General features: G+C 35.7%; 1 protein-coding gene across 1 annotated transcript in view; it reads left to right on the forward strand.

The window, feature by feature from the left end:
• Positions 1 to 13,198, forward strand: part of Phex (phosphate regulating endopeptidase homolog X-linked) — a 225,613-nt gene that overhangs the window by 150,555 nt on the left and 61,860 nt on the right. Inside the window, exon 15 of the mRNA XM_028772694.1 lies at positions 8,855 to 8,958. Within this exon, the coding sequence (XP_028628527.1) occupies positions 8,855 to 8,958 (104 nt within the window). The remainder of the gene's footprint in view (positions 1 to 8,854; positions 8,959 to 13,198) is intronic.

Consider the following 13,198-nt stretch of genomic DNA (forward strand, 5'->3'; position numbering starts at 1 on the left):
TATCTATCTATCTATCTATCTATCTATCTATCTATCTATCTATCTATCTTCATCTATTTTAAAAAAAAGTATAATAAGATCAAACAAAAACTATCACATTGGAGTTGAATAAGGCAAACAGAAAGAAAAGAGCCCAAGAGAAGGTATAAGAATTAGAGATCCACTCATTTGCTCATTCAGGAATCTCATAAAAACACTAAACTAGAAGCCATAATGTAAGTACATATGACCCGGTACTGATCCATGCAGACTCTGTGTATGCTGCTTCAGTCTTTAAATTCATATGGGCTTTGCTCATGCTGATTTAGAGAGCCTTGTTCTCTTGGTGTCCTTTATCCTCTCTCTCTCCTACATTCTTTCTGCCTCCTCTTTCATGAGGTTCCATAAGCTCTGAGGGCAGGAATTTGTGAAGAAGAGGTTGTATGAATTTAAAAGCACCTACTTGACCAAATGTCTGGCACATAGTAGGTTCTCTATAAAAGGTAATCTCATGGGGGCTGGCTGGTGGCTCAATGTTCAAGATCACTGGTTGCTCTTTCAGAGGATTGGGTTCCATGAGCCAGATGCTTACAAAAACCTGTAACTCCAGCTCTAGAGGATTTGGCACCCTCTTCTGGCTTTCTCTGGCATGAGCACACACATATATACATACCTGTGGGCCAAACACCCATACATATAACATTTGTAAAAGGTAGTCCTGTGGATCAAAATGAGAACTGTTGTGACTAAGAACAGCATCTCTAGGGTACAAAGTACTATAGAAGGAGATCCAAGAAACTCACCTGGATGATTATGTGTCATTGGTACATATTCCCAGTAAGGGTATGGGAGGGTAGTGGTTATGAGCATGAACCTAGGAATCAGAATGCTTAAAGTGAAATTCTCAGGCTTTCACTTACTACCTGTGGGACCTGATATAGATTATATATCTTCTCTGTGCCTCAATTTCATCATATGCAAAATGAATGATAGTAATCTCTCCTATACAGGATTGTCATAAGGATTAAATAAAATGTTCAGAGCTGCACTGGCACACAAACACAAACATGAGCATTAGCTATGGCATCTTCAATTTACAGTTATGATAGTGGTAGGGTTTTTTTTTTGTCCATTTGTTTTTGGTCTGGAAAAGTCAAAGTCATCATGAATTAATGCATGCAGTATCCAGGTCCCTCAAATTGATTTAAAAGGCTACATAGATGGAACTGGCCCAAGCCTTAATCCAATCAGGCAGCATTCAGAGCTTGCTCGCAGTCCTTAGTTGATCAGGTTTTGTTGGCAGCCTGATGCTGTCCAAAATGAGAGTCCCAGATTTAAGGCTTCACCAAACACAGTGTCTTTTGTGAAAAGATACCAGATATCAAACAATATACACTTCTCCAGGGTCTCAAGTGCAGCCACCAGCTACCAAGATTTTTAAGCACTTTTGTGAAGAAAAGATTTGCATCTGACTCATTGCCAAAACAGATTGAAATCATACCCAAGCATTTCTACCAGTTTAAAAAGCCAATGGTGAACAAAATCAAAATACATGTGTGTTTAGAAACTGATAGAGAAAAATGAATGAGTCCAACCAGAAAAGAGTTTAAGGGATGATGCAATTGTAAATCACGGTACTGAGGTTAATAGAAAAATGACTGAAATATCCTGTGTACACAATAGGGCTGTATTTTCAGTTTTAATAAATATGTAGATAAGGACTACTAGAAAGCCTATGAGCAATTCATGCTAGTACAAGCTCTGAGCATAAGGAGCTGTTAGAAATGAAAAGCAGCTTGCTCAATCTGACCCAGGTGAAGATATGATTCATCAGGCACAAATCTAAGAGGAAAGAGGAGAGTGATTAGGAGATGGATCAGAGGGAGGTCAGGGAGAAAGGGTGCAAATTGTAGTTAAGCTCACATGAAGATAAGAAGAAATGAAAAGAGTTGAGAGGCAAATATGAAAAAGAATCAGAGGATATCATTTCCCCTCTGACAATGACAAGGTAAATTGAGATACTGTGCCATGCGTTTCTGAACAACAGTTTTTTTGCAGTCTTTGTTAAGAGCAAGAAGAAATGAACTACCCTTCATTTGAAATGATATCAGTATGAAGACAAAGAGAAGTGTCAATCAGTGTTCAAATTAGTCTTATAAAGTATATATTCTGTTTTGTTGATGATTAATAGAAGTAGACTGAAAAGTGAGTTTTTATCAATTTAGAAAAGAGCAAAAAAAAAAACCACACACACTGGGTATTTCAATCAGAGGTAATAGGTTGTAAAGTGGAGGAAAAAGGAAAGTAGAGGTAAACTAGACATTAGTAACTCAAAGTTTTACTCTGCTGTAGCCATGATCTGTCTCTGTTTCTTTCTCTTTATGTGTGTGTGTGTGTGTGTGTGTGTGTGTGTGTGTGTAATAGTGTCACTGCAACACAGCAAGAGTGTGATGATTTTTGGGTAGAATACTCCATTAAAACATTATGATAATTATCCATCCATTTTTTGGTAAAAAAAAAAATGTTCTCAGCTATCTCAAGTAACTCATAGTTACCCTGGCGTTGGAGAGCTAAGAATAGGCACAGAACATGGAATGCCATGCTACCCTCAGTCTTCTAACCAGGCTTCCTTATCTCTCATATAGTAGCTTTTATCTGGAGTGTTTTATTGGCAAGAACAGATAAGGTGCTTCTCTCCCACATTATCATAGAGGCAGGAAATGTGTTGAGGACTTTATGGTGTATTGACTAAGGCTCTCAGTCATCACTACATGACTACATATGGGGAATTTCAATGTTATATTATATATGTGGATGGTTAAACATTTGAAACACACCCCTGTATGTATACATATATGTATACACTCATATATATGTGTGTATGAAAGAGAGACAGAGACAGAGAGACACGCAGAGAGGGACAAAGACAGATACTTCTCATCAAGGTCAAATGAACACATCTATCTTTTATTTTGATCCATTTTATAAATAAAGGAAATATGAGTTCAAAATATAGATTCAATTAAACATTCAGAAATTTCTTTGGTATTCATACAGCTTTGTGGACATATCTCTGAGCATCCTTAAGTAGAAATGAGTTAAATGGGAGATCTCTTCTTCTGTTGGTATAGACAGTGTCTTATAAACATAGCCTTACTTTTCTAACAAACAAACATAAACAAAACAAAACAAAACAAAACAAAAACCCAACAAAAAAAATCCTGAAAACACACTTCCTTGTTCTCCTTGTGTTGCACATCCTTCACCTAAGTTGAGTAGTGGAGGAGAAGAAAATGATAACTTTATTCTTCTACTTAATTGGTGATATTGGTACTTTGCATCTAGGCTAGCATCTCCAAGAAGGGGAATCCATGATCCATTTTAACAAGCTGGATAGCAGTTCCAACAGAATGACAAGAGAACTCCAACTAGTTTCACAAAGGTCACTCAGTTGAAAGGTCAAAATGGAATTGATTGAAAGCCATTATCGACCTGTCCTTGATTTTCTTTAGTAGCTGAAAGGACAAGAGGCTTTTGACCTAATTTGTTTCTTGTAGAGCTTTAAAAATTTCAGTGTTTGTGAACACTCACTTTTGCTTCTGTCTGCTCAACAAACAAAACTTTCTCAAAGTTTGCTGGATTTCCAAGTTTTTCTCATTAATATGCAATGTGAGAAAATTTAAATTATCGAAGTATCAGAGGGTAGAAAATTTTGGAGGCAGAGGAAAGGAACTAAAACCACCCACAATACTAGTACTTCAATATAATTCTCCTGTTAGAGTCCATTGCTACTTTCTGTGTCTCTATAGCTGTCATTTGTGTTAACACGTAATTTACACTTTTCCTTTAGAGTTAACATTTTGTGCTGTCACTTTCTCTCATAGACATTTGCTAATATTCTTTTAACAGCTCTACAGTATTGCACTGAGAAAGATGTTCACTCTCTGCTCCCATATAAGTACCGATTCTTACCTTCTCCTTTGTTGTTCTCTCTTTGTTGAATCACTGAGATTTCCTATTTGAATCAAAGAGAATAACACTAAATTAGGAGCCAAATGGTTTAGAATGTGTAGCTTTATCTGGCTCCACACTCTCTAGTTTCTGCCTATCAGATGATGATACCAATGATGGTTCACTCTCTATACTTGGACAACAACAACAACAACAACAAACCAAGATGTGTTCTTGTGAATTGTGTAACACCATTACTTGTGGTAGCTCAATTAAGCCAGTTTAAGAAATTATAAATATTCTCAGTTTAGGAATTAAAACAATACAAAAATATTATTTGGAAGATAGACAAACTAAGCTTTCAAGTCCCAATCCTCCAATCAGCCTCCCAAGTGCTGTGATTACAGGTACATGCCACTAAATGCCCAGGAAGTTTGGGAATGGTTCTCTCTCTAAAGTCTGTAAATCATCTTAGATGCCAGCTTTTGATTTTATAGGTGTAACAGGGTTGTAGTGAAGTTAGCAAAGTCAGTAAAAAACTGACTCCAGGATCTGGAGAGATGGCTCAGAGGTTAAGAGGTTAAGAGGTTGTTCCTCCAAAGGACCTGGGTTCAATTCCCAGCACCCACATGACAGCTCACCACTGTCTGTAATTCCAGTTCCAGGGGATCTGATGCCTTCTGTGTGCACCAGATAGAACATCAATGTAAATAAAAGTGAACAAATCATTTAGCAACATTAAAAATTGACTTCACTAATATGACAAAAATTGATAATGTATTTGAAGGCTAATCTGAACTCAAGAACATATCTGAATTTTCTATTAGTTATAATCATATTCTGAAAGTCCTGGATGTAACCTTTAGCCCTATGGCCCAGAGATGTCTTAGGATTGCTAATTAAAATGGCTTTCTAAAACATGTTTTCTATTCTTATTTTAGGCTAAGAGAAATTCTCTATCTTAAAATAGAACCAATACCAATATTTCTTTCTATTATGAAACATTTCTAAAATTATCATATGTAAAATAGGTTAAGGGTTTATATTCAACAGATATTATCAAACTAATTTTATACATGCATTTACATATGTATTATTATTATTGTTATTATTAAGAGATGGAGGTGGCATTATGTTGCCCTGGTTTGCCTCAAAGTTTTAGGCTCAAGTAATCCTCCTGCTTTAGCATCCTAGGTACCTGGATGAAAGGTGTATTTCACTGCCTGGCATACAGATAAATGTTCAATGAATAAAATAGGTACATTTTAAGTTCTATATATAATGATTTCTGATTTAAGTTTCTTCCCCCATTTTTATCTTCTTCAAAATATAAATACTATCTTAAATTTAATCTTATTGACATAACCTTTTGATTCATAAATGGGCACACAAACAATATGTAATATTGTTTCCCATGTTATACACTTGATCTTAGACAAAAGACTGAGAAGTGTTTTAATATGCATTTCAATTCAATATGTTTTGATCATAATACTATATATTTGATCCCCCAACTCCTCCTACAACTTTTCTACCTCCTGATGCTTTTCCATGAAAACTTTAAATGTTTTCATACATATGACTTGCATTACTAACCTTGTTTTTGAGAATATTTCATGTTTGTGCACATAGAACAATCATTTAAACTTCTGTATTGCTTTCTATTATGCAACCGTGCTATACTTTATTTATCAGCCCTGTCTCCTCAGCCTAAGTAGTTTTAAGAAGGGACAATTTGGATTCACTGCCTTAAATATTTTGCTTAAGCAGAATGGCACTGTTGCCAGGAATACATGTTTTCAGTTCCTTCATTCTTAGTGTGTATTCAGTTGTTTTATCCCTGGCTTAAAATTTTTGCTTTGCCCTCTGGGAAGATTATTAACATGACTCATTGTGATGGTTTGTATATGCTTAGCCCAGGGATCGGCACTATTAGGAGGTGTGACCTTGTTGGAGTAAGTGTGTAACTGTGGGCATGGGCTTTAAGAGCCTCATTCTAGCTGCCTAGAAGTATTCAGCTAGCAGTCTTCAGATGAAGATGGTGATAATACCCCTTCAGCTTCTTCAGTCTTTTCTCTAACTCCTCCACTGGGAAGGGATTTTTGGCCCCATGGGGAGAGCAACAATACCAACTAACCAGAGCTCCCAGGGTCTAAATCACCAGCCTGGAAGCACACAGGGAGGGACCCATGGCTCCAGCTGTATATGTAGGGGGTGATGGCCTTGTTGGGCATAGGTGGGAGAAGAAGTCCTTGGTCCCATGAAGGCTGGATGCCCCAGTGTGAAAGAATTTGAGGGTGGGGAGATGGGAGTGGATGGATGGGGGCACAACATCCTAGAAACAGGAAGAGGGGAGATGGGATAGGGAGTGTCTGGGGGGGATGGGGAAAGGGAATAACATCTGAAATGTAAATAAATAAAATAAAATAAGACGATGATAATAGGCTGAACTTCTCAACCTGTAAGACAGTCCTATTTAAGAGTTACCTTGGTCATGGTGTCTGCTCACAGCATTAAAACCCTAACTAAGACACTCATTAACAAGAAATTTCTTCTGAGAGCAATACCTGCTCTATGTTTGGGATCAGATAAATGTGAGCTAGGCATTGGTCAATAACCAGGTTACCTATTAAGGTTCTAACCATCATATTGAATATTTACATTTATATCTATAATGCAATGTCTGTGGGTTTCATGCATATTCATTGGCTGTATTTCAATTTTTTACTTTAAAAAGGACTATAGTATTGGCTCAGCAGTTGAGATTATTTGTTGTCCTTGAAAAGGACTTGGGTTTGGTTCTTAGCACCTATACTAGGTGGCTCATATCCAGTTCCAAGAGATCTGATGCTCTCTATTACCTCTGTGGAACATGCATGCAATATGGTGTACACATATATCTACATACTGAGATGCATATACACATGCAAAGTAGTAAAAACTATGGTTTAAAGTTATCAAAAAAGCTATAGCTAGTAAGAAATTACATTTGAGTTTTAGATTCAGTTAAATTTTTTTTAGTAGTTTAGGGTGTTTCTTTTTTAGTGTTTTAAAGAATGGGAGCTGTATGCATGGCAATGGTGGCACACACCTTTAATCCCAACACTCAAGAGGCAGAGGCAGGCAAATCTCTGAGTTCAAGGCCATCATGGTCTACAGAACGAGTTCCAGGACAGCCTGAGATACACAGAGAAACCCTGTCTGGAAAGCCAAGCAACCAAGCAAGCAAGCAAGCAAGCAAGCAAGCAAGCAAGCAAGCAAGCAAGCAAGCAACCAACCAACCAACCAACCAACCAAAATTAACTAAACAAAAAAGAATGGTGTATAATCAGCATTCCATCTAGTTAAAAATGAGACACTCAATGGATACAACCTATATACATATGAGAAACATTTATTGGACTTACTGTGTTATAATGAAAACAATAAATGAAGTTGGAAGAAAGATGGGAAATATGTCAAAGTGGTTGGGGGAGCTAAAGGGAGGAAGTAGGAGATAGATATGACCAGCGTACATTACATATGTATATATTCATACCTGTATGAAATTTTCAATAAAAAATTAAAAATCCACATTTGCACATAGTGTTCATTTTTCTGAAGTCCAGGCTCCCTGTAGCTTTCTTAACACTGAACAGTAGGTGTTCATTAGAAGGGCAAGGTATAAGTCAAAGGGTTGAAAGAGCAGAATGTTAAGGGTTTGGGAAGACAAATATGACATACTTTCTCTTATTTGTGGGAAGGAAAAATATAGCAGAAGTGGGAGATAACATGGAATAGGAAAAGGACCAGTAGGAATAGGAGAGAAATAAGTGTAGATAGATAATAGGGTAAGAAAATATGATCAAAATACTTTATATACATGTAAGATAATGCCAGTGAATCCTACTCTTCTGTGCAATTATTATAGCCAAATAAAAACAGTGAGCACTCTTAGAAAGGGATTTACTCTTGGTTGTTCACTTACTCACATAGGTTTTTCTTATTAATGGTGGTTACATATCTATTTCACTTTTTAATTTATTATGCCAAGAAGAGATTTTAGAAGCAATGCTTTCAAGATCACTGCAAATTATTGCTTTTACCATAATACAAACATATTGCTTTTACCATAATACAAACATCAATATAATACATAGGTGAAGTAATGCTAATTTTGGATGGCATACAGCAGAACTGAAACTGTTATTCTTGTTCCAGGAAAAACAAAACAAAACTAACCAATAGCCCATTATCTTAGTATATGGAATTGTTGTGACTCCTCATTTCCCTTTAGTCCCATGCAGTCTATAATCTGTGATTTGCCTCTGTAATTTTGCTTTTTGGTAAAAAGATCCTTTCTTAGTGTTAATAGATAAATCTTGTTAATAATTAAATTATTTTGGTAACTCTATTGCACTTAGGGTGGAAAATAAGTTTGTGAATTAATTCAATTTTCCCATTTATAAACAAATGCCAATTACAGTAAATTGGATTTTAACTTTTGACTAAATTGTCATCTATAAGCTAAATGAGGTTTCAGCTGAATACTCTGAATGTGATTAGAAGAATTTTATGCGACATATAAATTTAGAAAGGATCAAGAACATGTAAGCCAAGAAATTTCAGATCTAAGATATGTTTGGCAAAGTTCAAAGTGGATTTTCCAATTATAAAGTAAATTGAACACATAGTAAATAACCGAAGCTTTTCTTGTTTTCTTCCCTGTGATCCAGAAATGACCATATTGATTTTTGAGCTTTTTATGTTAAAAGAAAATCAGTGAGATTAAATTTCATGGCTTTGTGATTCCTGAGTTATGGCTGAGTGATGTTGTAAGGGCTGTAGCTTCTTTTCTGGAAGCTCTTTGGTGGGCTGAAGTCTATTTTAAAAACCATCTCTTATCTGCATTTAGAACAATAATGATGTGATTTGTTTTATGCAGATCAAATTTTCAGAATCGGACTACTTTGGCAACGTGCTGCAAACCCGCAAGTATTTAGCACAGTCTGATTTCTTCTGGCTAAGAAAAGCTGTTCCCAAAACAGAGTGAGTATTTTTAAAAAGTGAAATAGATAAATACATTGGTGGGAAGTGGAATCACTTTAGATTAAACTTTGTAATTCTCCTCAACCCAAGGTAGCTAGCTTGCCAGTTATTTTGTTTTATAGAAATTTGTGCCATGGATTGCCAGCTATCTTTTCTGATATTATGTGATGCAGATCTTCCATCTATCACAGAGCTCCAAATCTTAGCATCAACATGTATTAGAAAGAGTTCTCATTAGGATGCAAGTGTTGAAGATATTTCTAGCTGTAGTTATAAATACATATACAGATAATATTGCTATATAAATTTCTCTACATTTTCATACTCAGGTAGAAATATTTGAAGTTGTTAAAGAATGAATACTTTAGCACCTAGTGTGAATAAATATGTATACGAATTTATGTAATTAAGAAGCAAATAAAACAAAAATAGAAATGATATGATCTAAAGAAGATTTTTCTCAACCTGTATATCATGGCCCCTTTAGGGGGTGTCAAATTACCTTTTCACCGGGACTACATATCAGTTATCTTGCACATGATTCAGTTGTGAAGTAGCAATGAAATAATTTTATGGTTTGGGGTTACCACATCACGAGGAGCTGTAGTTAAGGGTTGCAACATTAGGAAGGTTGAGAACCACTGAACTATAAGATACTGAGGTAGTCCATGTCAAACAACTGAAAGCTGTGTCATTTTGAACCAGTAGTAGTTATGGTTTATTTATCTTTTTCTTATCTGCTTTTGGAAATTTTCCTACAAATAGGAAAATATCCTTAAAAACTTTAAAGCCCATGTCCATTTAGTCACTCTTGGTGTTGATCTTAGTGGTTGTTGATGATGTTAGCAGCTAAAATTATTGTTTATTTACAATATGTGGTGCATTTCAATTTATGTGTGTCTTTGTATGTCATCCATATGTATGTGTTTCTGGGTGGTGGTGTCTGTGACTGACTGCACATTCTCAAGGTGGCCAGAGGAGGACATCAAATACTTTCCTTTACCATTACCAAACTTACTTTTGGGACATGTCTTTCATTCAACTTGCTATTAATGGTTTTTTTTTTCAGTTAGGCTGACTAGTTAGTAAACTTCTTGGATCCATCTGTCTCTTCCTCCTCAGTGGTGGATTGCTGGCATGTATAGTCATGCCTGGCTTTCATGTAGGTGCTAGGGACCTGAATTCAGGTCCTCCATCTTTAATAGCAAGTGTTCTCTTCCATTTACCACCTACCTAGTCTGTGCTTTGCAATTCTTATGGATTTCCTCATAATGTCTATTCTGGGAGATGTACGTACTATATCCCCATTTTACAAAGCTTTTGCTATGGCTCACTTTTTCAATGGTTTAAAAATCTTCTTTAGATCAGATCATTTCTATTTTTGTGCTTTCAACTACAGCATTTCTTTTATAAAATAGTTCCTATTTTATTTGTAGTCATCGTTATCATATTATGGCTAATTCTTTGAATATAGCTTAATTCTTTGAACTATAATATAATGGCCACTTTCAAATCTTCCCCAAATCTATTATCTGGATTAACTTAAAGTAATTTTCAATTGATTCATCCTCTTTCCCTTTTTCTTTTTGTAGCATAATTTTTGTTGTTGAAAATGACATTTTAGATAATATAGTGTAGCAAGTCCAGATGCTACTTTACTTTTCTGAGATCTTTTCTGGATTTACACTGCAAAATCTGTCTTTCCAGAAGTAAGTGGCTGTGGATTCCTGTGTCCAATTTCAGTCCTTTATTTTATATTTTAGGTTACTTCCTGGTGATTATTTCATGTATGCAAGTTCAACCAAGAGTTAGGACAGACCTAGTGCTCCAACATTTGAGCTTGAGTGCTTTGAAAGTCAGACACTTATCTGGCTCCCTTGGCTTTTATATCCAATGGGCTTTTTGTGCTCTCCCTTGTACTGGACATACTACTGCATTCAACCATGGGTGTGTGGAATACTTATTTATTATTGTGCCCTTTTCAGTTTCAGGTTCTCCCTTTGAAATTTTTGACAGGCTTTTCCTTATTTGTTTTCTATCATTGGGTTTGTTATATTTTAGCTAAGAAAGATGCATTTTCAGCTAATTCTTTTTTGAAGAAAGTTAAGTTTTCTATTGTACTGGGATGGACAGGAGCAATCCCAGCAAGATGTTCACCAAATTATGCTCGATTTATTCCCCAATTCCAGCAGGTTATTGCTCACTTTTGGCCAGTTGCCAGAGACCTAAAATACATGCTTGTTGACCATTTTGCCCAGGTTTATGCTTGATTCTTGTGGAAAGGAATTGTCAGCTATGTCATACTATCATCTCCCAAAAGCTGATTTGATGGACCAGCTTTTAAAAATTAGCTAATATTCTCATTTCTGTGACTTTGGTGGGCTGTTTATATGCTATCTTGGGCTCTTTCTCAAAATCCTTTTCAACACCCCACTTTCTTCTGGATTCTAGAAACACTAGACCCTTGTGTCTCCTTTTCCCTTAAACTATGAATATCATCACCATTCCTCTTTGATGCTCTTATGCGCACAGTCTTGACTCTATCAAACTTCTATGGAGCACATAGGTACAATTGTTTTTGTAAGTTATTAGCTTTAAGGAACAGAGGATCAAAGATTAACCAATCTTCTGTGTATCCCTGATTTTACTAAAAAAGTAAGTACAAATGAAAAAGAAACAGATGGTTTTACAACTCCTTGCTAATGACAGAAAATAATCTATAGCCATCTGCTCCACTGTCCTTGCATCCCTGCTCTTATCATGTTATTTCTCAGCCTGTCTATTCCATTCCATTCGCAGTCTAAATTATTCATAGGCAGTCTAGATTTAGGACTGTAAAATCTGATGACTCAAAGCAGATGACTTCAGCAAAGGATTTTCAATATCTCTGTGATCATGTTCATGTAGTAGGATAGTCATAGACCTATGTAAGTCATCCCGCCCCTTTAAATCATATTCATAACAGTTCAAACTTTAAAAAAAATTGTCTTTTATATTTTGAAATTGTAATGTAATTACATTTTCCATTCGAAGTCCTCCCATATACCCTTCATTTCTGTCCTTAAAATTCGTATAGTCTCTTTTTCATTGTTGTCACAAACACATGAATATACGTATACTTCTAAACATAATCTGTTCAGTCTATAGGTTACTTATATGTATGTTTTCAGGGCTTACCATTTGGTATTGGATAACCAACTAGTACGCTCTACCCTGGAAAAGGCTATTTCTGCCAGTATTAGCATTCCTTAGTTGCCTATAATATTTGTGTAGGATTGAGGCCTTTATGGTCTTTCCATATTGGCATGCTTGTTGTCCTCATTCGAGTCATGATTAAGGAGTCATGTTGGTGAGACTTTAGCTTCTGATAAACTAGGAAGCACAGTCTCACAGCAAACTCTGATCCTCAGGCTCTCATAATCTTTCTGCCCTCTCTTCTGCCATATTCCCTGAGCCTCAGGTGAAGGAAGTGTTTCATAGATGTATCCATTGTGATTGGGGTCCATAACTCTGCATTTTGACTGGTTGTGATTTTCTGTAATGCTCTCCTTCATTTGCAAAGAGAAGTTTCCTTAATGAGGCTACACTTATTTTGATGAATGATGGCAATTGATTCTGATATTTCTCTGTTCATTTTTCTTCAGCTGACCTGCTTACTAGAGAAAGTGGAATATTGAAATCACCTACTATTAATGGATTAATGTTAATATGTTTCTTTAATTCCAGTAGTAGATACTTTTAAATGAAATTGGGTGCCCCTGAGCTTGGTATATATATATTTAGGATAGTAATGTTTTCTTGGTTAACTGCTGTTCCTTTAGTTAGAATGAGCTGTTCATTTTTATATCCTCTGATTAGTTTTTGTTTGAAGTCTTTTTTTGCTTCTTGGTTCCAGTTGATTGTTTTTTTTTTTTTTTAATCCACCCTTTTACTTGAAGGCAGTGACTGTCTTTAAAGCTAAGATGTGTTTCTTGTAGACAGCAGATAGACAGATTTTGTTTCTTTATTCAGTCAGTCTCTGTCTTTTAATTGTAATACTAAGGCCATTGTTATTTTAAGTTATTTATTAAAATATTTGTGTTAATTGCAGTCATCATGCTGTTGAGGTTCTTTGTGTTCTCAGTGGAACTTTGTTTTTTAACAATTGTAGTTCTTTATTTCTTTCCACAGTATCTTTGCTGTGCATAGTTCTCTCTTCAGCTTAAAATACTATTTTCTGTATTTTTTTTCAGGTTTGGTT

Source organism: Grammomys surdaster, unplaced genomic scaffold (assembly GCF_004785775.1).
Source record: "Grammomys surdaster isolate TR1022 unplaced genomic scaffold, NIH_TR_1.0 217, whole genome shotgun sequence".
NCBI classification, from domain to species: Eukaryota; Metazoa; Chordata; class Mammalia; order Rodentia; family Muridae; genus Grammomys; species Grammomys surdaster.